Source organism: Scyliorhinus canicula, chromosome 4 (genome assembly GCF_902713615.1).
Source record: "Scyliorhinus canicula chromosome 4, sScyCan1.1, whole genome shotgun sequence".
Classification (NCBI taxonomy): domain Eukaryota; kingdom Metazoa; phylum Chordata; class Chondrichthyes; order Carcharhiniformes; family Scyliorhinidae; genus Scyliorhinus; species Scyliorhinus canicula.
In genome coordinates, this window is record NC_052149.1 from 13610121 (window position 1) to 13633766 (window position 23646).

At 49.1% G+C, this 23646-nt stretch overlaps 1 protein-coding gene across 6 annotated transcripts in view; it reads right to left on the reverse strand.

Moving 5' to 3' along the window:
* Positions 1 to 23646, reverse strand: part of nexn (nexilin (F actin binding protein)) — a 62505-nt gene that overhangs the window by 14293 nt on the left and 24566 nt on the right. For 4 of the 6 annotated variants that reach the window (XM_038793743.1, XM_038793742.1, XM_038793746.1 and 1 more), the window contains 5 exons: positions 21990 to 22169; positions 20364 to 20561; positions 10210 to 10278; positions 7713 to 7916; positions 2510 to 2731 (listed from right to left, as the gene is read on the reverse strand). In XM_038793743.1, the coding sequence (XP_038649671.1) occupies positions 2510 to 2731; positions 7713 to 7916; positions 10210 to 10278; positions 20364 to 20561; positions 21990 to 22169 (873 nt within the window). The remainder of the gene's footprint in view (positions 1 to 2509; positions 2732 to 7712; positions 7917 to 10209; positions 10279 to 20363; positions 20562 to 21989; positions 22170 to 23646) is intronic. The other 2 variants (XM_038793745.1, XM_038793744.1) reach the window with 1 other exon arrangement.

Consider the following 23646-nt stretch of genomic DNA (forward strand, 5'->3'; position numbering starts at 1 on the left):
ATGGTGCCACCCGGTGGCAGGGAGTGGAAACTGCTTTGTCTCCCGCATCTGGCAGAACACAATTCAACCAGTGTCCCCCTTCACCAAGATCTCAATGTTGGTGAACATCTCTGGTCTTGTGAAATAAAAGGAATAATTAGAGGGTTATGTAAATTATGACGATTGAATTTGAATTGAGGCCGCAGCTTTGAACTTGAGGGCCAAAAAAAGTCTGAAAAATCATCACTGATTTGCTGATCTGACAACTCTGCAACTGAGCAATGAGCATTAATGAAAGTCTTTTATTTCTGTAGCATACCTCAGTCTTGATGTCTCCACCCACCGCCCACAAAAGACTACGCTAATGGCCAATGAAGTACTTTTCAAATGGAGTCACTGTTCTAATTTCAGGAAATGAGATCCAATTTGCCACAAGGGCAGCACAGTAGCACAAGTGGATAGCACTGTGGCTTCACAGCTCCAGGATCCCAGGTTCGATTCCCCGCTGGGTCACTGTCTGTGCGGAGTCTGCACGGTTCTCCCCGTGTGTGCGTGGGTTTCCTCCGGGTGCTCCGGTTTCCTCCCACAGTCCAAAGGCGTCCAGGTTAGGGGATTGGCCATGCTAAATTGCCCTTGGTGTCCAAAAAAGGTTAGGAGGGGTTGTTGGGTTGCGGGGATAGGGTGGAAGTAGGGTCTTGGGTGGGTCGGTGCAGACACGATGGGCCGAATGGCCTCCTTCTGCACTGTATGTTCTATGTATAACAAGGTCCCACAGACAACCGTGTGACAGAAGGGAGAACAATGGTTTTGTGGTGTTTGGGCTAAAGGAATTGTATTGAACAAGACGCTGAGTTGAATTCCCCTCTTCAACCTGGTGCAGTGGGATCTCTTGCATCCAACCGAGGGGGCAGGTGGATCAAAAACATAACATATTGTGTGAAACTCCGCACCTCGGACATGACCCCCCCCCCCCCCCCCCCCCCCCCCCCACCCCCACCGTCTTGCCCCCGCCCCTTCCTGTAATGGAGTGACAGCCGAGGTTTTGTGCTCCCAAGTGTCCGAGGCGGGGTTCGAGTCCAATGTTCTGACTCCGAAGCAGGGGTGCTGCCCACTATACACGAGTAGCAACCTGAAAATTATGAAGTACATCACCAATATAGAAAAGGGAAGCTTTCATTTAAACAGCTCCTCATCCGACCAAGGTGATGGGAGTGGGAAATTATGTTGACAAATGTGAGAGGCATTCTGCATCATCAAAGATAAAGCGACCATTTAGCCTGATTATGGTGATGTTAACTGAGGGGAGAATGTCGACTGGGGCGCACAGAATTTCATCATAGAATGTACAGTGCAGAAGGAGGCCATTCAGCCCATTGAGTCTGCACCGGCCCTTAGAAAGAGCACCCTACTAAAGCCCATGCCTCCACCGTATCACAGTAACCCAACCTAACCTTTTGGACATTTAAGGACAATTAAGCAGAACCAATCCACCTAACCACAGCTTTGGACTCTGGGAGGACACCGAAGCACCCGGAGGAAACCCATCCGGAGAATGTGTAGACACCACACAGACAGGACAGTGACCCAGCGTTCCTGGATTTGAGAGGCAGCAGTGCTAACCATTGTGCCACCCCGCCGATCATCTTCAACTACTGCCGTGGGAACAGACAGACGAGATCTTACTTTGACATCCGGGCCGGGATCCTCCCTTCTGGGGACTAAGTCCCCACGTAGGCGGGGAAACCGCCGCCAACCACTCTGGCGTCAACAGCCCACGAAAGTGAGGAATTCTCCAATCTTTTGGGGGCTAGGTGGACGGCGGAGTGGTTGGCGCCGCCCCAGCCAGCGCTGAAGGGCCGGCGCGAGTTTGCGCATGCGCTGAATGGCCGGCGTATTTCCGCGCATGCGTGTGGGGGTTCTCTTCTCCGCGCCGGCCCCCAGGCAATGTGGCGGAGCCCTACTGGGGTTCGGAGAATCCCGGCCCAGGTTTCAAGACGAGACCTCTGTGGAACACACCGCTGCTTCGCTGCCACGTGGTGCTTCATCCTAAACCCTGAGGTTAATTCCTGGAGTCGGGCTTGAGCCCAGAATGTCATGAGGCAGGGGCTGGAGTGCCATCAACTGAACCAAGGGAACTGGCGACAAATAGAATTAGTCACGAAACTCAAGGTTCAAGACAGAACATAGAACATACAGTGCAGGAGGCCATTCGGTCCATCAAATCTGCACCGACCCACTTAAGCCCTCACTTCCACCCTATCCCAATAACCCTTCCCCTAACCTTTTTTGGTCATGAAGGGCAATTTATCACGGCCAATCCACCTAACCTGCACGTCTCTAGACTGTGGGAGGAAACCGGAGCACCCAGAGGAAACCCACGCAGACACGGGGAGAATGTGCAGACTCCGCACAGACAGTGACCCAGCGGGGAATCGAACCTGGGACCCTGGCGCTGTGAAGCCACAGTGCTAGCCACTGTGCTACCGTGCTGTGATCAAGGCGATCGGTTTTCTACCAAATGAAAGATTACCTCTTTGAATCGCTCAGATTCTCTTTCCTTTATCTCCAGGTCCTCCGCCCTCCTCTTGGCCCTTTCATCTTCGATCTTCTTCTGTATTTCCTCCTCGGATAGCTTGCCAATCTTTTCAAACTTTGACTTTAAATTCTTGGCTTGAATGGAACCTGTTCTTTTTAGCTTAATTAGCTCTTCATACTCGGTACTGACAATTTCGGTGCTCTCGTTAACTTCATCCTGAAAGGAATCAATGGCAGAGATTGGAGCTGAGATATATGACCGATGCCATTGAGGAGCATCCTGGACCGTGGCTCCCATCAATTGATCATGGGGGCGGGTGATTTGGACTGTGTTTCGGACCGAAAGGTGGATCGGTCGAGCCCCAAGTCATTAGTAATTTGGGAATAGCGAAGGAATTGGGGGGTATTCATGGAACAGGTGGGGGTGGATCCATGGAGATGGAGGCATCTGGGAGAGAGGGAGTTCTCCCATGTGAACGGGTATACTGTGGTGGTGAAAACGATCCACTCGGGGGATTGTGGGGCCGGTGTATGTGACGATAGTGATATTCGACACATTCTGTGGACGTGAGGCTGGAAAAGGGTCCAGGCCAGCAATCCCCGTGGAAGTTAAATTTGGTGTTCCTCGCGGGTAAGATGTTTTGTGAGAAAGTAGCCTCTGCCATAGAGAATTATGTTGAGTTTAATCATAATGGGGAGATATCACCATCCATGTTCTGGAAAATGCTGAAGGTGGTGGTCAGAGGAGGGGAGGGAGGGGGGTATATATTATACGGTCCACAAGGACAAGATTGAGAGGGTGGAATGGCAATAGTTGGTTGATGCCACCTTGGGCATGAATCAATGATATTCAGCAGCCCCGGCAAAAGAATTGTTAGCGAAGAGAAAGGTTGTTGCAGGTGAAGTTCGATCTGGTATTGATTGGTAAGGCAGAGAGTCAACAGCTCAGCTCGCGGGGAGGTATTTCTGAATATGGGGAGAAGGCCAGCCGTCTGTTGGCTCGCCATTTGAGGCGACAGGCGGCTACACGAGAGATAATAATCTTTATTAATGTCACAGGTAGGCTTACATTAACACTGCAATGAGGTTACTGTGAAAAGCCCCCAGTCGCCACATTCCGGCGCCTGTTCGGGTACACGGAGGGAGAATTCAGAATGTCCAATTCACCGAACAAGCACGTCTTTTGGGACTTGTGGGAGGAACCCGGAGCCCCCGGAGGAAACCCACACAGGCACTGAGGCGAGGGGGGAAAGGCTCGTGACTGCTCTGGAAAAAAACAAATGGAGCATTTGAGGCATTTTAGCAGGAGTTGCAAAGGTCCGAGCCCTTGGCAGAGGATTCGGAGATGGAGCGACTTTTGGATGGGTTGGACTTCCTGGTGATGGAGAAAGGGGGAAGGGACAGGAGTTGAAGGTACCATTAGGACTGTAGGTGATAATGGAGTGCATTGGATCTATGCAATGGGGGAAGGCACCAGGACCCAACGGATTTCGGGTGGGATTTTATGAACAATTTGTAGCTTCACTGGCACTGCATGTAGTGGGGATGTATAATGATGCGTTGGCACAGGGGGAATTATCAGTCATGCTGGTGCAAGCGTCCAGTTCCCTGATCCCAAAGAAGAATAAGGGCCCGGTAGAATGTGGTTCTTATAGGCCCATGTCTCTGTGGAACACAAATGTGAAGGTTTTGGCCAAGGTCTTGGTGAGGTATATGGAGGGATGTGCTCAGGAGGTGGTCTCCAAGGATCAGACTGGCTGTGTGAAGGAGCTACAGCTGTCGAGTAGTATTGGGCGGCTTTTGAATGTGGTCAGGACCATGTCGAGGGAGAAGAAGCCAGAGCAATGATCTCTATGGACACAGAAGGCTTTCGATCCGGTGGAATGGAAGTACGTTTTCGAGGTCCTGGGATGGTTTGGGTTTGGGCCAACATTTATATCCTGGGTGAGATAGTAGTACACCGCCCCACACAGCAAGTGTAAGGATGAATGCGATGAGCTTGGGATACTTCCGGTTGCATAGGGGCACGAGACAGGGATGCCTGTTGTGCCCATTGTTATTTGCATTACCTATTGAACCCCCGGGCATCGCACTTCAATCGTCGAAGGAATGGAGAGGCATTGAAAGTGGGGTAGAGAGCATGGGGTGTATGCAGATGATTTGTTACCGTACATTTCGTGTCCACTTTCATGAATGGGGAGGACAATGGAGCAGTTAAAGAAGTTTGGAGCCTTCTCAGGGTCTAAACTTAATGTGGCTGGTAAATTCCCTGGGTGGGTGAGCAAACTTTTGGGGACCTGGCCATTTAAACCGCCCAAAATGAAATTTCGGTACCATGGAATTCAGGAGGCACATGGATGGGCCATGATGCACCAATTAAACTTGGCCAGCTTGGTGGTAATGGTGAGAAGGGACTTGAAGAGGTGGGTTGCTCCACCCCTTTCTTTGGCGGGTAGAGGACAGACCATAAAAATAAACTTTCTCCCGAGGTTCCTGTTGGAGGAAAGCGGCTTGTTTCAAGGTGTTGGCCATGGCCCTGCTCCCATTCTCGCCAACAAAGTATCCAGCCAATCAGTGCTGGTGGCATCCCTCAATGTGGAATCAAGTCAGGCGGCACTTTGGAATGGGGGCATGTCGGAACAATCCCCAATTTGTGAAAATCATAGGTTTTGCCGTCGAGGATGGGCGCAACCAGAAGCTGGAGGAGGCAGGGGCTGGAGGAGGCAGGAGCCGGAGCAGGCAGGAGCTGGAGGAGGCAGGGGCAGGAGAGGATCAGGGACTTATGGAAGGTAGGTCTGCGGGGCCGGAGGAGGCAGGGGCTGGAGGAGGAAGGGGCTGGAGAGGATCAGGGACTTGTGGAAGGTAGGTCTGCGGGGCCGGAGGAGGCAGGAGCCGGAGCAGGCAGGGGCTGGAGGAGGAAGGGGCTGGAGAGGATCAGGGACTTATGGAAGGTAGGACTGCGGGGCCGGAGGAGGCAGGGGCCGGAGGAGGCAGGGGCTGGAGGAGGAAGGGGCTGGAGAGGATCAGGGACTTGTGGAAGGTAGGTCTGCGGGGCTGGAGGAGTTGAAGGAGAAATACCAGCTCTCGAGGAGCCGTGAATTTAGGTAGATGCAGGTTCGGGACTTTGTCGGCAAAGAGTTTCCTTCATTCCCCCCCCCCCCCCCCTCCCCCAGCTCCTGAGGCACACGTTAATGGATAGATGGTTATCGCGAAGGTAAAAGCTAATTACTGCAGATGCTGGAATCTGAAACAAAAACAGAAAGTACTGGACAACCTCCGCAGGTCTGACAGCGTCTGTGGAGAGAGAACGGAGCGAACGTTTCGAGTCTGGGTGACTCTTGTCAAAGCTGGAGGGAACTGGAAATGGGGTCAGATTGATACTGTTGGGGGGAGGGGGAGGGGGTGGGGGCATGTGGAGCAGTGGGGCTGAATAGAGGGTCAGTGATATGTGCCAGAGATCTCTCATTGTGCCACTATCTGCACACTTAGCCTTAATCACCCTCATTTACATCCCCTTTGTCTTTCTATCCATGACATCTTTGTCAATCTCCACCTATCACTGACCCTCTATCCAGACTCACTGTTATAAGCATCCCCACCCCCCCCCCCCCCCCACCCCCACCAACAACAGTATAAACAGACCCTATTTCCCGTTCTCTTCAGCTTTGATTTTTTTTTTCTTTCTTTTTTAAAATAAATTTAGAGTACCCAATTCTTTTTTTTTTCCCAATTAAGGGGCAATTTAGCGTGGCCAATCCACCTAACCTGCACATCTTTGGGTTGTGGGGGTGAGACCCACGCAGACGCGGGAAGAATGCGCAAACTCCACACGGACAGTGACCCGGGGCTGGGATCGTACCCAGGTCCTGCCGTGAGGCAGCAGTGCTAACCATTGTGCCACTGTGCTACCCTTTCAGCTTTGAGAAAGAGTCATTCAGACGCAAAACATTATCTCCCTTCTCTCTCCACAGATGCCGCCAGACCTGCTGAGATTGTCCAGCAGTCTCTGTCGTTGACTGTTATCAAATGATGAGCTGGGGGAAGTTAAGTTCGTGGATATATATATATATATACATGGGTGGTTGCTGGAGACAGGGGAGGCTCCGTTAGAAGAGATAAAGGGGAAGTGGGAGGAGGAACTGGGAGGGGCAGGAGGGGCTGGGATGGGGGTGGGGCGCGGGAGTGAAATATTGTACTGAGTAAAGTAGACCACCTCCTATCCCAGGATCAGCTTGGTTCAATTTAAGTTGTCTCACAGGATTCGTATGACTGGAGCAGGTGTGACAGGTTTTTCCTGTGAGTGAAGAATAGGTGCGGGAGGTGCACAGGGTGCGGGAAGTGTGCAGGATGGGGCGGGGGGCAGCGTACATAAGTTTTGGTCGAAATTGGGCGAGTTCTGGGCAATGGGTCTTAGAGGCTTTGTCGAAGATCGCGGGAGTGAGACTGGAGCCGTGTCCTTTGGTGGCAATTATTGGCCGATCGGAGTTGGCGGAGCTGCCCGCAGGGGAAGGAGGCCGATGTGGTGGCCTTGGCCTCTCTGACTGCCCGGCGATGGGTACTACTCGGAATGGAGGTTGCCGGTGCCACCCAGGGCTGCGGCGTGGTTGGGGAATGTGGCAGAGTTTCTGCAGATGGAAAAGGTTAAGTATGTCCTGCGGGGGTCAGAGGAGAGATTCCACACCAGGAATCTCTATTCTTAAAGATCTGTTTGTCGCCAGCAGCTAATGGGGTGGGGGGGCTGTTATTTTGGGGGTACAATTAGATAATTTGAAAATATATAAAATGACGAACTGTCTGTAAATATAAAAATATTTTATAAAATCTGATCGCTGTCAGCCGCTTTTTATTTCCAGGTTTCTTTTGAACGGAATTGAAATTCTCAAATCTCCATGGCGGAATTGAAATCTCTGGATCATTGATTCCAGGATTCTGGATTACTGGAAGTGTAACAGAGAAATACTCGCCATGTCCACAAGAGGGCGGACAGGAGTCTTGGTTTAATCCCCTTGTCCGGCAATGCTGTGCTCCCTCGATACCGCACTGGGAGTGCCAACCTAGACTTTTGCGCAGGTTTGAACCCTGAACCTTCTGACTCCGGAGCGTGTGTGTCCGCAGCTGAACCACCGTCAGAAGCGCGATGTGCTCCAAGCTGCCACTCTACCATATGCAAAAATCGGCTTTGCCTTTCCTGTACCTACCTCCCCCATTTCCTGCCGTTGCTGCTCAAATTCTTGTTTCTCCTGTTCCAACTTCTGCCTTCGCTCCTCTTCTGTCCGTCTCTTCTCTTCCTCCATCTTTTGTTTCAAAAGCTCTTCAAAGTTGATTTCCAATTTGCGTGGGCTGTGCACATCATCAGAATCTGAGGACGTCCTTTTGGCGTCGGATGGTTCATCGTCAAATACCTATTGTGGGGGGGGGGGGGGGGAAGATAATATTTGTCAAAAACATTGTCCCCTTTTTAAAATTTGTCGTATTTACTCATTGAGACACAAATCTCCCCACCAAAAGGCAAACTCTTGCTTAGCATTTAGGGAGTGTAGGTGGTCAAATATAATTTAGGATTGGCCATTTGGGGCTTTTCACAGTAACTTTATTTGAAGCCTACTTGTGACAATAAGCGGTTTTCATTTGATATTGAAAGCCAGTTTTGAAGTGTACACATAGAGAAATATTAGCCCCCTCCTTCAGGAATAGAGGTACTCTGATGTACCGTCCTGAAGACATCAGGGCTGTGAATGGCCACAAGGCCCCCAGATATCCACCCATCTGCCGAAACCCAGAAATTCCCTCAGCCATTCTCGACACCACTTTAAAGAAATGCCAAATAGGTACTTTTACACGGGGGACAGACTAGCGACACTGAGCAAATAGACTGAAGACCTGGAAATACCGATAGGACAGGATGTCGGGCACCTTCAAGTCAAGCGGTTCCTCTGCAAGGAGGTGGTAGGATACCCCAGGGCCCCGAGAGACAGACTGTTGGTGAACTGATAAACACGGACAGTAAGGGATGGGGGGGGGGGGGGGACAGTGGGAACATCTATGGACTGTTACTGGACAGTCCAAGACTACCACTGGCCAAAGCCAGACAGACTGGGGATGGAAGTGGGGTGGGGACTCTGGAGCGAAGCACTGAGCAGGGCCAACTCCACCTCCTCCTGCGCAAGGCTCGGCTTCATGCAGCTGAAAGTGGTGCACAGAGCGTACCTGACCAGAACCCGAATGAACCGGTTCTTCCCGGAGGTGGAAGATAAATGTGAACGGTGCCAGGGTGGCCCAGTCAATCATGCCCACGGTGTTCTGGGCTTGCCCCAGACCTGGAGGGTTCTGGACAGCTTTCTTCGAGGCGATATCCCAAGGTTGTGGGTTGCGGGTGGGGCTGTGAGTGGCAATCTTCGGGGTATCAGAGCAGCCAGAGCTACACATGTGGAAGAGGGCCGACGCCTTCGCTTTCACTAATCGCCTGCCGGAGAATCCTGCTCAGCTGGCGATTGGCAGCACCGCCCACAGCTGCAGACTAGTGGCAGATCCGGCGGAATTTCTCCATCTGGAGAAGATCAAGTTCACCATCCGAGGGTCGGAAGAGAGCTTCCACAAAGCGTGGGGGCCATTCGTCGGCCTGGTCCAAGACTTGTTCGAGGCCAACAGCGACTAGGGAAAGAGGGAGAGTTGGGGGGAGAGCAGACAAGAACACGCAATACAGGGAGGTACAAAGGGGGGGGGAGAAAATGAGGAAACCCAGGGGAACCACAGGGAGGAGCATGGGACGGGAGAGGGGGGAGGAGAGGGGGCAGGAAGCCCCCCCCCTCCCCCAAACCCACGAGGCCTGCAACAAAAAATCATAGAAGGGGGGGAGGCGGAGAAGAGGAGCTCAGCGATAGAACACCCAGGTCAGAAGAGGGGGATTCCAAGGAGGATTGGGGGGAGGGGGAAGGGGGAGAAGATATACCAAGAAAGATGTATGTAAATGAGAAACTGTATAAATTGTAAATATTGGACACAAGTTTCACTCTGTAAAATTGAAAATGCCAATAAAAACATTTTTCTAAAAAGTGAATGACCACATAGGTTGTAAGTATCTGTATGTTACTTCATCGTAGGAGGGGTATCATAGCTTGGGCCTATATTGTTCTCATCCAATGTACACCTTCAGCACAGCAGAACTGTGCAATCGACTGCAATTTTGACTTTGGAACTGGTATTTAAAGTGAACGTGACTCCTGAGCAGGGAGGACGAACTGTCGGAGAGGAATTTTCCAATAAATCTTTGCTCTCATTGGTCCCAGGTTTAACTCTGAGGTTTTGTTCTGTCACTGGAGACGCTAAATGGTAGCAGGAGGTGTTTGCGATTGGATGCACGTGTTCTGGATTCTCCAGCCACCATCGAAGATGGAACAGCTGACTTCTGTTTTTTTTCGTCTTACCCATTTTGTAAAGCCAGTTTCTTTGGACACTAAATGCCTGCAGCAGTTTGCCTTTCACAATCTCCGCCCGTCCGGATTCTCAATGCGTCCCGTTCGCAATCAGCATTCACAGCAAACTAACTTAAATCTAGGTGAAGTTTAAACCAGGATGAAAGTGGAGAGTGAGGTGTGCCTTGCGTGCAAGCGGGATACGCCAAGAGGAGGCGCTGGGGTTGAGTTTAACATTGTTGCTTACACAAGTATTTGTACTTTTTAATGAATTATGCCTTACTTCGCCGGGTCCATACTCCTCCTTGTGTGAACTTGCATGCTCCTTCAGAATGCTATCCTGGACTGGACTCTTAAAAAATAATTAGGACATTGGATAACTTTCAACAGCCGCCACAAAGATCAATTCAATAATGGAACCACTAAAGTCAAAGGCGTTACGTTGCGGGATTATTTTTTTTTAAAAAAGAGATAAAAGGTTACGTTGACTTCATTGGCCGAGGGCAGCACGGTGGCCTAGTGGTTAGCACAACCGCCTCACGGCGCTGAGGTCCCAGGTTCGATCCCGGCTCTGGGTCACTGTCAGTGTGGAGTTTGCACATTCTCCCCGTGTCTGCGTGGGTTTCGCCCCCACAACCCAAAAATGTGCAGAGTAGGTGGATTGGCCACGCTAAATTGCCCCTTAATAGAAAAAGTAATTGGGTAATCTAAATAAAAAAAAAAAAAAAGACTTCATTGGCCATAAACACGAAGATAGCTAGTTTCACAATACCATTCCTGCAATGCTTGGAAACAAGGCTCAAGCTTGGTTAAGAACGTTTGCCCCCTCACACCAGTTCGTCAGCCTAATCTCCTCAGCTTGCTCCACCACTCAATCAGGTGATGACTGTGTCTTAACTCTGTGACCTTTAATACCATTTCCTAGCGAAAATCTGTCAATCTCGGTTCTGAAATCTTTCATTTATCCCCCCCCCGGGCGCCTCTACAGGTTTTTGGACGAGAGAGTTGCAGGTTTCTGTTACACTTGATGTGAAGAAGTGCTCCCTAATTTCTCTCTCCAACAGCCTGCGATGTTCTTTGTGTTGCTTATTTAGGATGGTTGGCTTCATGTTCAATAAAGACCACAAAATAGCTTTAACTTAAACAAAGCTATGATTTTATTTACACTACTAAACTGGGATTCGACATATAGTCCTTAAGAATACAGAATTGATCAATAACATCTAACTACACTCCTCTACTGCTAATCTCACTACTGGCATAAACTATAATCAAACCTCACTTGCACTATCTGCTCTCCTGACCTTCACTAGCTATCTCCTGCATACGCTCCTCCCCTAAGGTCCAGCATCACTGCCTTATATAAGTTGTAACTGTAGCTCCCTCTAGTGGCTACACTCAACACTACATTAATCCTTTTTGGGATTTTCCCACCAGAGGAAATTATTTCTCTCCAATCATCTTTAAACTACACTCGAGGCTCATCTATCCAACCTTCTCTCTTAATTTAACCCTTTAAAACCTGGTACATTGTGGTGAATTTTCACTGCACCCACTCCTTGACTAATGTATCTTTCCTGAGATGTGGTTCCCAGGACTGATACAAGCAGCGCTCTAGCTGATGGCTGACCAGACCAGCCGAGTCTAACTGCCGCATCATTGATACCTGCTTCCCTTGAGAGAAAGAGATACACGCAGGACCCTCTGCTCCTACAGCCCCCTTTTGGATGTACCCTTGTTCTGTATTCTCCCTACAACAATGAATCACTTCACACTTATCTGCATTAGAGATACTGGACAATCTTCTCCTTGATTTCCAATTATCTGTAACATATTCTAGAAAATGTCCCTGGTATCGTCACCCCATGCTTCTCATTGAATGGTTACGGCACAGAAGGAGGGCACTCGGCACATCATGTCTGTCCTAGCCCTCTGAAGGAGCAATTCTCTCGCTGCCTTTTCCTCGTAGCTCTCCAATCTTTCCTTTTCACACAAGGATGCAATTCCCTTTTGAAAGCCTCAGTTGACCCTGCCTCCACCACGCTCTCGGGCTGTGTGTTCCGAATCCTGACCGCTTGCTGCATGAAAAGGTTTGTCCTCATCTTGCCGTTGCTTCTTTTGCCATATACCTTAAATCGTGCCCCTCTGGTTCTTGGTCCTTGCACCAAAGTGAACGGTTTCCCCCTATCTACTCTGTCCACAGCCTTCTTGATTTTGAACACCTGTCAAATCTCTTCTTCAAGGAAAGCACTCCCAAAATCTCAAATGTTGTCTACCTAACTGAAGTTCCTTGAGCCTGCGACCATTCTCAACATTGAATCTTTTCTGGACCTTCTTCAATGCATCCTTGCCAACGTACTGAGAGCAATACTCCAATTGTGGCCAAAACAGTCCTTTATACAGATGAAACATGAATTTCCTTTGATAAAGCACAGGATGCCGTATGCTTTGTTAACCAGTCCCTCCACCTTTCCCGTCACCTTCTATGATTTATGTACCTATTCACGCAGGACCCTCTGCTCCTGCAGCCCCCTTTTGGATGTATCCTTGTTCTGTGTTCTCCCTACAACAATGAATCACTTCACACTTGTCTGCATTAATAACTTTCATCTGCTATTTGACCATCCATTCCAGGTCCTTTTGAAGTTATGCACTATCCCCATCATTGTTTTTTTGAAATATTTTTATTTGTTTTTGAACATTTTATACATTAAACAAAACAATGCAAAATGTCACGACCAGGACCTCTATAACTCATCTTCGACCCCGCCCTCAATTTGAAATGGTGCCGAAATTGCCTCTAAATCTCCAGCGTGGTCACCACCACCTGTCTCCCGGAGTATTTCCCAGGGGCAAAAGGGAGTGGCACCATTGCCAGCGCCTACAGCCCCAACCCCGTACAAGAGCAAGCCTCCATCCTCACCCACATGGCTGCCTACCCCAGCCCCGCACCATCTCGACGTTCGCCGCCCAATAGTAACGCATCAGATTCGGGAGAGCCAAACCCCTGTCAGCCACCCTCTCTGAAGCACCGTCTTCCCAGTCCTGGCTACCATACCTGCCCAGACAAATGATGAAATCAACCGTTCCACCCCCATTAAAAATTCCTTTGGCAAAAAGGCCGGTAATTACCGGAATAAGGATTAAAACCGCGGCGAGATATTCATCTTTACCGCCTGCACACAGCCTGCCAGCGATAGGGAGAGGCTGTCACAGCTCAGAAAATCCACCTTGACCCTACCCACCAGGCCTACAAAATTCAACTTACCGAGCCGGGCCCAGTCTGAAGCCACCCTTGAAGTGAGTTGTCGCCACATAGAACGGCAATCATCCCAAGCCAGCTCCCGCCCCCAGAGAAGGAACCAAAAACAACACTCTGTATTTCCCAACTTTGGTTTATATCCCGAAAAAGCCCCAACCTTTTGAGCAGCCCCATTATATCCCCCAGCACGGGACCCGGGTTAGAAATATACATAATGAAAGGTCATCATTCATGGACACCTTGTGCTTCACCTCCCCCCTCGCTATCCCCTTCCACTTATCTGAACACCTCAGTGCAATGGCCAAGGGCGCTCTCACCAGCGTAAACAAGGGGGGAGGGAACATGGGACATCCCTGCCTCATTCCCCTAGGCCGCCGGAAAATCCCGAGTTTACCTCACTCGTACGAACATTCACCTTCTGTTCCTTATATAACAATTTGACCCATGCCACAAACTTAGGCTCAATCTCAAACCGCTCCAACAATCCCAAACCGCTCTACCCGATCAAACTCCACATTCAGTGGCACCACCACCTCATGCTCTCTTCCCCCCCCCCCCCCCCCCCCCCCCCCAACGCATTCTGATGGGAACTGCACCACGTTTAACAAGCGCCACACGTTCAAGGACACTGGCTACCCATTACAGACTCGGCCTGCGGTAGGCACTCTTTCAACCTAAACATCAACACCGTGGCAAGAATCAAAAGAAGTGTGTTTCCCGGTGTCTTCTCCGGGGCCAGGAGGAGGTTTGGGGGTTTGCTGTTTCTGGTACCTGGGAGTGACGGTGGCTCGAGACTGGGCCCAGCTTCGTAAATTGAATTCCACGGAGGTCAAGGCGGATTTAGTGAGGTGGGACAGGCTTCCGCTATCGTTGGTAGGCCGGATACAGTAAAGATGGATGTATTTGCCACGGTTCGTATTGTTTCAGTGCCAAGCAGTCTTTTTGCTGAAAACATTTTTTTTATGGAGGTGGAACGGTTGAATTTGTCCGGGCGGGTAAGGTAGCAAGGATTGGGAAGACGGTGCTTCAGAGAGGGCGACAGTCAGGGGGTCTGGCCTTTCCAAACCTGTTCTATTATAATTGGCCGGAGAACGGCGAGAAGGTGCATGGCCGGGGTAAGGCTTCGTGGGTGAAGGTGGAGGCCCCCCCCCACCTTAACCTTACTTTTTAGGACACTAAGGGCAATTTATCATGGCCAATCCACCTAACCCGCACATCTTTGGACTGTGGGAGGAAACCGGAGCACCCGGAGGAAACCCACGCAGACACAGGGGGAGGACGTGCAGACTCCGCACAGACAGTGACCCAGCCGGGAATCGAACCTGGGACCCTGGAGCTGTGAAGCATTTATGCTAACCACCATGCTACCGTGCTGCCCACAGGTATGGAGGGAATTTCGGCAGCACTTTCGGGACAGGGTCGACGTTGATGCCGTGATTCCCTCGAATTTGTGCCGGCGAGGTTTGATGCTCGGTTTAGGGGATGGGGGGGGGGGGGGGGGGAAGGGGGTGATGGAGATGAGGGACTTATTTCCGGAAGGGCGGTTTGCGAGTCGGGAGGAGTTGATGGAGAAGGTTGGAATGCTGCGGGGGGAGGCCTCGAAGTTGGTGCAGGATTTCCAAAGAAGGTTTTCCTGACTTTTCCAGTGTCTCCGCGTTCCTCATTGTTGGAGAGGGTGTTGACAGTGATGGGACTGGGGGGGGGGGGGGGGGGGGGGGGGTCATCTCGGCGAGTTATGGGAGGATGTTGGAGGAGGATATGGTGTCATTAGAGGGCGCCAAAGCCAAGTAGGAGGAAGAGAGGAAGAGCTGGAGGAGGGGTTGTGGTGTGAGGTGCTGCGGAGGGCGAACGCCTCAACGTATGTGCGAGGCTGCGGCTGCTTTTTTAAAAATTAATTTTTTTTATTCACTTACGCGATGTGGCTGTTTCTGGTTAGGCCACCATTTATTGCCCATCCCTAGTTGCCCTTCAGAAGGTGGTGGTGAGCTGCCTTCTTGAACCGCTGCATTTCCCTGACGTGTAGGCACACCCACTGTGCTGTTAAGGAGGGAGTTCCAGGATTTTGTCCCGGCGACAGTGAAGGAACGGCGATATATTTCCAAGTCAGGATAGTGAGTGACTTGGAGGGGAACCTCCAGGTGGTGGGGTTCCCAGACATCAGCTGCTCTTCTCTTCTAGATGGCAGTGTTCGTAGGTTTGGAAGGTGTTGTTCGAGGAACCTTGGCGAGTTACTGCAGTGCATCTTGTAGATGGTGTACACGGCTGCCACTGTTTGTCGGTGGTGGGGGGGGGGGGTTTGAATGTTTGTGGAAGGGGGAGCAATAAAGCATACTGCTTTGTCCTGGATGGTGTCGAGCTTATTGAGTGTTGTTGGAGCTGTACTCATCCAGGCAAGTGGAGAGTATTCCACTACACTCCTGGCTTACGCCTTGTAAATTGTGAACAGGCTTTGGGGAGTCAGGGGGTGAGTTACTCGCCATAGCATTTGGCCAACCCTGGTCACCACAGTATTAATGTGGCTCATCCGGTTCATTTCCTAATCATTGGTAACCCGCAGGATGTTGATTGTAGGGGATTCAGCGATGGTAATGCTATTGAATGTCAAGGGGCGATGGTGAAAAGGGGCTGGCTTAGCACAGTGGGCTAAATAGCTGGCTTGTAATGCAGAACAAGGCCAGCAGCGCGGGGTTCAATTCCCGCACCTGCCTCCCCGAACAGGCGTCGGAATGTGGCGACTAGGGACTTTTCACAGTAACTTCATTGAAGCCTACTTGTGACAATAAGCGATTATTATTATTAGATCCTCTTTTGTAGGAGATGGTCATATCCTGGCACTTGTGTGGTGCGAAAGTAACTTGCCATTTGCCAGCCCAAGCCTGGATGTTGTCCAGGTCTTGCTGCATTTGGATATGAACATGGGCTTGTTCCTTTTTGTCCTGTATTCCTCCGTTGGGTTTTCAACATCCTCTAATTATCACCACTATTTTGCAGACCAATCATATAATATTTCCCCCTGAAATCTGGATGAAAAGGGCCAAAAAGCGAAAGCTCTGTCAGGAGCCACCAGAAGTCCCCTATCCTTCGTATTGTTGAGAATTCTTCCAAGTTTCGTATCATCTGCAAATTTTGAAATTGTACCCTGCACACCATGGTCGAGGTCATTGATGTAGAACAGGAAGAGCAAGGGTCCCGACACTTACCCCTGGGGAACTAAATTACAAACCTACCTCCAGTCTGAAAAACAGCTGTTCACTACTCTATGCTGCCTTTCATTCCACCAGCTCCAACTTTGCTCACAAATCTGCTGTGTGGCATTTTATCAATTTGCCTTTTTTTAAGTCCATGTACACAATAGTATTACCCTCATCAAACCCCCTCCCCTTTACTTCGTCAAAAAGCCCAAGCAAATTAGTCAAACATTATTTTCCCTGCACAAACCTTTGCCCAAGTGAGTATTAATTTTGTTCCAAATGATCATTTCTAGAATGTTCTCCAAGGTTAAACTGGTTGGCCTGTAATAATAGCTTGCGCCCTTTTTGTTTGAACAGGGGTGTGGTATTTTTAACTCTCCGGTGCTCTGGCACCACCCCGGAGTCGAAGGAATATTGGAACGTTATGGCCAACGCTGCTGAGATTTCACCTCTCACTTCCCTCCGTATCCAAGGATACCTCGTATCGGCTTCTGGTGCCTGATCGACAGGCAAGCTGCCCAATACCAATTTATCATTACCTTGATATTTCTGACCCAGGATCGGGCAATAATTGTTGGCCTTGCCAACGCGGCCACACCTTGTGAAAGACGCGGGTCTGGATCCTGCGTTTCGCCAGCAGCATACTCCCGCCTGCTGATTTCCCAACAATGTGGGGGTGCCCACAATGGGAAACCCCATTGGCCGGCTGCCGGGACGGAGAATCCCGCTTCCGGCGGGAATAAGGGTGCGGCGGGACTGAGAATCCCACCCATTATCTTTTAAACTACCTCTTTCAGCATGACCTGTGAAGCATTATATTACTTGGGAAAGACAGATGCAAAGTATTCATTTAATATCTCAGCTTTTCCCCTTCTCTCCATGCATAAATCCCCTTTTTAGTCTCGAATGAGCTCTACTCCTCCTCTTACACGCCCAGGGAAGACTTTTGAAGTCCCTTTTATCCGCCAGCCTCTTCTCGTACTCTCTCTTTGATTCTCTGATCTAGTTTTCCAAATCCCCCCCTCGACCTTCTTCATTCCGTTTGGCTCCCAATTGTCTTATGCAGCCGAGATCGATCCAACTCATTGAATAACACAGTGACGTTGAAACTCTTCCCCATGAAATAAATGGGATAATAGCGGAACTCAGAATCTCAAATAAATGCAGCAAATGTTTACGCTCTCGTGTCCTGACGGGGATTTAAAGTGATTTTTCTGGGGTCTGACTCTTATTTATTTAAAAATACCGATCTTCTCATGGTGGTATCTGGAGGACTTGTATTTAAACAATGAGTGTTTCAGAAAAGGGCACGATCCAGCTCTTTATATTTTGAAAAGCCAGGATTTGAAAACCCAATATTCATCCCTCATCATTAATAATGAGATTGCATAGATTTCTCTGGTCAGTAGCTTATTGCTGTTCATGGGAGCTTGCTGCCTGCAAATTGGTTGCTACTTTTCCCTACGTTATAACAATGACTCCACATCAAAAGTATTTAATTGGTCCTGAACTAGTTTGAAACATCCTGAGATCATGAAAGGGTCCACGGAGATCAAAGTTCCTCCCTTTGCCTCCAATATTGTATCTCTGTCAGGTCAAAGGATCCCTCTTTGACCGAGGAATTTTGCGTTGTGCATTTAACATTGGCTTTTCATTTAAATATATTTCCTCTGGTCCTAGATTAATATAATTATAATCTGGTTTTATTTTACGCATGCCATACAATATTTAATAATCTCCGTGATGCCCATCAATTGCCTTGTTTCCAGACTACAGTTTTGAGCCCATATTTGCTCTTCAGATTCCCCTGTACATTTGGACCTAGTCTTGTTGCACTTTGAGGACCATCTGCAGCGCATGGCTTGATATAATAATGGCAATGGATGGATTCATTTTTTTTTTTAAACTTAGATTTCCAATTAAGGGGCAATTTAGCGTGGCCAATCCACCTACTCTGCACATTTTTGGGTTGTGGGGGTGAAACCCACGCAGACACGGGGAGAATGTGCAAACTCCACACGGACAGTGACCCAGAGCCGGGATCGAACCTGGGACCTCAGCGCCGTGAGGCAGTTGTGCTAACTACTAGGCCACCGTGCTGCCCTTAATGGATGGATTAATGAAGGATCCTGGATTAATGATCGTGTCCAGCAGTAATATTTAGCTCTCGGACCCTGTTGACCAAGTTGTTAATAGCAACACCGACATTCAAGGGTTTAAAATAAAAACTAGTATAAATTAAGAGAAGGATTAGAAACATTTGTGGAACGGTTACTATTTCACACTGGATTTTTAAACTTTTATTTATGGGATGTAGGAATTATTGGCTGGACCAGTGTTTATTCATAGAATCCCTACAGTGCAGGAAGAGGCCATTCAGCCCATCGGGTCTGCACCGGCCCTTGCTCCGATACAGCACCCCACCTAGGCCCAATCCCAGTAGCCCACCTAATGGTTGAGCAATATTAGAATGTCCGATTGACCTAACCTGTACATCTTTGGACTGTGGGAGGAAACCGGAGCACCCGGAGGAAACCCACGCAGACACGGGGAGAACGTGCAAACTCCACGCAGTCACCCGAGGTCAGAATGGAACCCGGGTCCCTGGCGTTGTAGGCCACCGTGCTACCCCTTTATTGCCCATCCCCAATTGACCTTGAGAAGCTGGTGGCACCTTGAACCACCGCAGTTCATCTGGTGTACGTACACCCACTGTGCTGTTAGAAAGGTAGTTACAGGGTTTTGACCAGCAGCAGTGAAGGAACAGCGATATATGTCCGTGTCAGAAAAATGAGTGGCTTTTTTAAATTTAATATACGGGATGTGGTGTCACTGGCTGGGCCGACATTTATCACCCATCCCTAACTACCCTCCATTTCAGAGTCATGTGGATGTCATATGTAGGTCAGGACAGCAGATAGCCTAAAGGGCATTGGTGAACCAAATTTGTTTCTTTTTAGGGCCATCAACAATGGTTTCATGGTCATCATTAGACTTTTAATTCCAGATTTTTAATTGAATACAAGTTTCCCCATCCGCCCTGGTGGGATTTGAACCAGGGTCCCCAGATCTTGCCCTGGGTTCTGGACTACTCGTCCAGTGACAATACCACTACACCCAGGCCTCCCCATGAATCTCTGGGGAGGTTCAGGTGGTGGGGTTCCCAGGTATCTGCTGCACTTATCCTTTAAGATGGTAGCGGTGGAGAGTTTGGAAGTTGTTACATAGGAACCTTGGTGAGTTACTGCAGTGCATCTTATGGTACACAAGACTGCTGCTGTTAGTTAGTGGTGGAGGGGCTGAATATTTATGGGTGGGATGCCAATCAAGTGGGCTGCTTTGTCCTGAATGGTGTTCGGCTTCATGAGTGTTGGAGCTGCACTCATCCAGGCAAGTGGAGAGTATCCCATCACATTCCTGACCTGTGCCTTGTAGATGGTGGACAGTCTTGGGGAGTCAGGAGGTGAGTTATTCGCCGAAGGATTCCTACCTGCCCTGGTCGCCACGGTATTAATATGGCTAGCCCAGTTCTGTTTCTGATCAACAATAGCCCCTCAGTATGGTGATAGGTCAGGTTAACCTCTCTTCTCCAGTGATCTGCCATGCAGCTTGACCCTGCTTGGCCAATCCTCTTTCTGTTGCACTGAATAGAGCTGGATCTCTCTGTATTGCTAACGGGAGAATTGGATCACCTGGGCGGGCTCTGCTCATGTAAGAGTAACTGGGGAGGGAGGACTGCCCATTGGTCCGGGAGCATGCCTGGTATCCAACCAATCACCCGCTACTTCACTGGGGGGGGGGTTTGGGAGGGTGCACTTTCCACAATTTCTTGGCCTGAAATCCGATTTGCTCAATCAAACCGGTTTCCATAGATTTTCTGCTGCAACCAATCAGGAGGAAGTTCACACCTTTACAGATGTAGCTTTTTCACTGTCGGTGAACACTCGTTGCTTTTCGGGGATCATTACAGCGAGCAGTACCTACCATGCTTTTCCGAGCTTCTGCAAATTGCTTCCTCTCTTCCTCCAAACGCTTGCGAGCCTCTTCCTCTGCTTTGCGCTGCCCCTCTTCACGTCGTTGCTTCTCCAGCTCTTCGAAACTTAGTTTTAGCTTCCCGGGTCGCATTGGGTCCTTCTGAGCCACGCTCAGACTGGGTAGATCTTCTTCATCTTCAGCTAGACACTTGAATACAATTGAGTCATTAGATGAGGGTGTTAGAGAAGGCAAAGAAAAATAAGTAGGCCATTTATCCCCCAAAGGCCATTCTTGTAACATCCCAACTATCTCGTTTAGTATCCAACCGCATTTTGAATGTCCTTCAACTAGCAATCTCAACAATCAAATATATATCATTCTAGTTGAGATTTTCTGGTTAACATTTTTTGACACTAATTTTTGAAAGTGGTCAGAGAGGTCAAGAAGATAAAGTTGTTAAAAATGCAGATGTGTTATTGGTCCTTGTAAATAGAGCAAAAAGGTTTGGGGGTGTATGGGGCAAGACTGGGACAAGAAAACTACAAACTAAAATCACATGGGATTCGGGGTGGGCTGGCTAGATGGATACAGAACTGGCTTGGTTACAGAAGACAGAGAGTAGCGGTGGAAGGGTGTTTTTCAGAATGGAGATCTGTAGCTGGTGGTGTTCCGCAGGGATCAGTGCTGGGACTTCTGTTGTTTGTAGTACATATAAATGATCTGGAGGAAAATGTGGGCGGTCTGATTAGTAAGTTTGTGGATGTCACGAAGATTGGCGGAGGTACTGATAGTGCTGAGATTTGTCAAGAGGATACAACAGGAGTTGGAGAGATTGGAGACTTGGGCACAGAAATGGCAGATGGAGTTTAACCTGGACAAATGCGAGGTGATGCATTTTGGAAGATCAAATCTAGGTATTAATTTTTCTCTAAATGGCCAAACCCTTAAGAACATTAACATGCAGAGGCATCTGGGCATGCAGGGTCCACAGTTCCCTAAAAGTGGTAACACAGGTGGCCAAGGTGATTAAGAAGGCACATGGCTTGCTTGTCTTCATCAGCCGTGGTATTGAATACAGGAGTTGGGAAATCATAATAATCATAATTATATGCAGCTGTATAAAATCCTGGTTAGGCCACATTTGGAACACGGTGTGCAGTTCTGGTCACAACATTATCAGAAGGACGTGAAAGCTTTGGAGAGAGTGTGAAGAAGGTTCACCAGGATGTTGCCGGGTCTCGAGGGTGTTGGCTGTGAGGAGAGGTTGAATAAACTAGGATTGTTTTCACTGGAAAGACGGAGGCTGAGGGGAGACCTGATAGAGGTCTGCATAATTATGAGAGGCACAGACAGGGTGGAGAGTCAGAGGCTTTTTCCAAGGGGGAAGAGTCAATTACAAGGGGGCACAGGTTCAAGGTGAGAGGGGGAAAGTTTAAGGGAGATGTGCAGGGTACGTTTTAAGACAGGGACTGGTGGGTATCTGGAACGTGCTGCCAGAGGGTGTGGTGGAAGCACATTAGCAACATTTGAAGGCATCTGGATGGATATACGAATAGGGAGGAAATAGAGGGACCAAATAAGGGCAGAAGGTTTTAATTTTAGTCAGGGCTTCAAGCTGTAGTGTTAAGTTCCAACCTTCCTTGCTTCAGCGAAGGCAGCCTTTTCTTCCTCAATCCGCCGCCTGGCTTCCTCCTCTGTTTTCCTCTTTTCCTCATCCTGTCTCCGCTTTTCTATTTCTTCAAAGCTGAGTTTTAACTTCCCAGGACGGATTTCGCTCTTGCAGGCGGCCGTGTTCTCTGGCCCCTCGTCATTTTCCTTTCAATGCAAGAACGCGAGGCAAATTAGCTTCAGAACAGGCGATTATAAAATATCAGCAAAAGGGCGTGCGCCCGGATTCAGCTTGTCAACTCTGATTGGACGGAAGGTTTTACCACATGACCTCCCACACCTGGACCCACTCTCCTTGCTCCGACCATTGGCCCATCCTCAAGGTGCCCCACCTAATTGGACAGCAAACCGTGTCCTCACTACCCGATTGATTGACGGTCGAGATTCACTGAAACAGCCCGGTTTTGCCAGCTTCACTATTGTTCGAAACAGTATTGAATCCAATAGAGAAAAATGGGAGAAAGGCGGAATTTATCTGAACGCATTTGTAACGAGGTGAATGAATGAACAGCATCACAGAATCACACAGAGCAGACGAGGCCCTTCGGCCCATCAAGTCTGCGCCGACACGTGAAAAAACACCTGACCTGTCTACCTAATCCCATTTGCCAGCACTTGGCCCATAGTCTTGACTGTTATGATGTGCCAAGTGTTCATTCAGGTACTTCTTAAAGGATATGGGGTAACCCACCTCTCCCAGGCAGTGCATTCCAGACCATCACCAACCTCTGGGTAAAAAGGTTTCCCTCAAATCCCCCCTAAACTACCTGCCCCTCACCCAAAACTTGTGTCCCCTCACAAATGACCCTTCAACTAAGGGGAACAGCTGTTCCCTCTCCACTCTGTCCGTGCCCCACATAATCTTGTCCACCTCGATCAAGTCACCCCTCAGTCTTCTCTGCTCCAGCGAAAACAACCCTATCCAACATCCCTTCATAACTTAAATGTCCCATCCCAGAGAAGATCCTGGTGAATCGCCTCTGCACCCCATCCAGTGCAATCACATCATTCCTACAATGTGGCGATCAGAACTGCACACAGTACTCCAGCTGGAGCCTCACAAAAGTTCTATGCAACTCCAACATGGGGTTGAGGGTTAAGTAGGGTGCTCTTTCCAAGGACTGGTGCAGACTTGATGGGCCAAATGGCCTCCTTCTGCACTGTAAATTCAATGATTCTAACCCTCAAACTAATATCACGAAAAGTACCGATTATTTGGTCACTATCACATTGCTGTTTGTGAGACCATGCTGTCTGCAAATTGGTTTCCGATTTCCTACTTTACTATAGCTTCATTAGTATTTCATTGACTAAATCGCTTTGATCGAATGTCACTGTATAAACACAAGTTTTCCTTTCAATCTGTCACTGAATTTGAAATGTTTGGCCCTGTCTTTTATTCATAATAATTTTTTCCCATAAATTTAGAGTTCCCAATTCATTTTTTCCAATTAAGGGGCAATTTAGCGTGGCCAATACACCTACTCTGCAGTAGGGGGGCGAAACTCATGCAAACACGGGGAGAATGTGCAAACTCCACACGGACAGTGACCCAGAGCCGGGATCGAACCTGGGACCTCGGCGCCGTGAGGCAGCAGTGCTAACCACTGCTTCACCGTGCTGC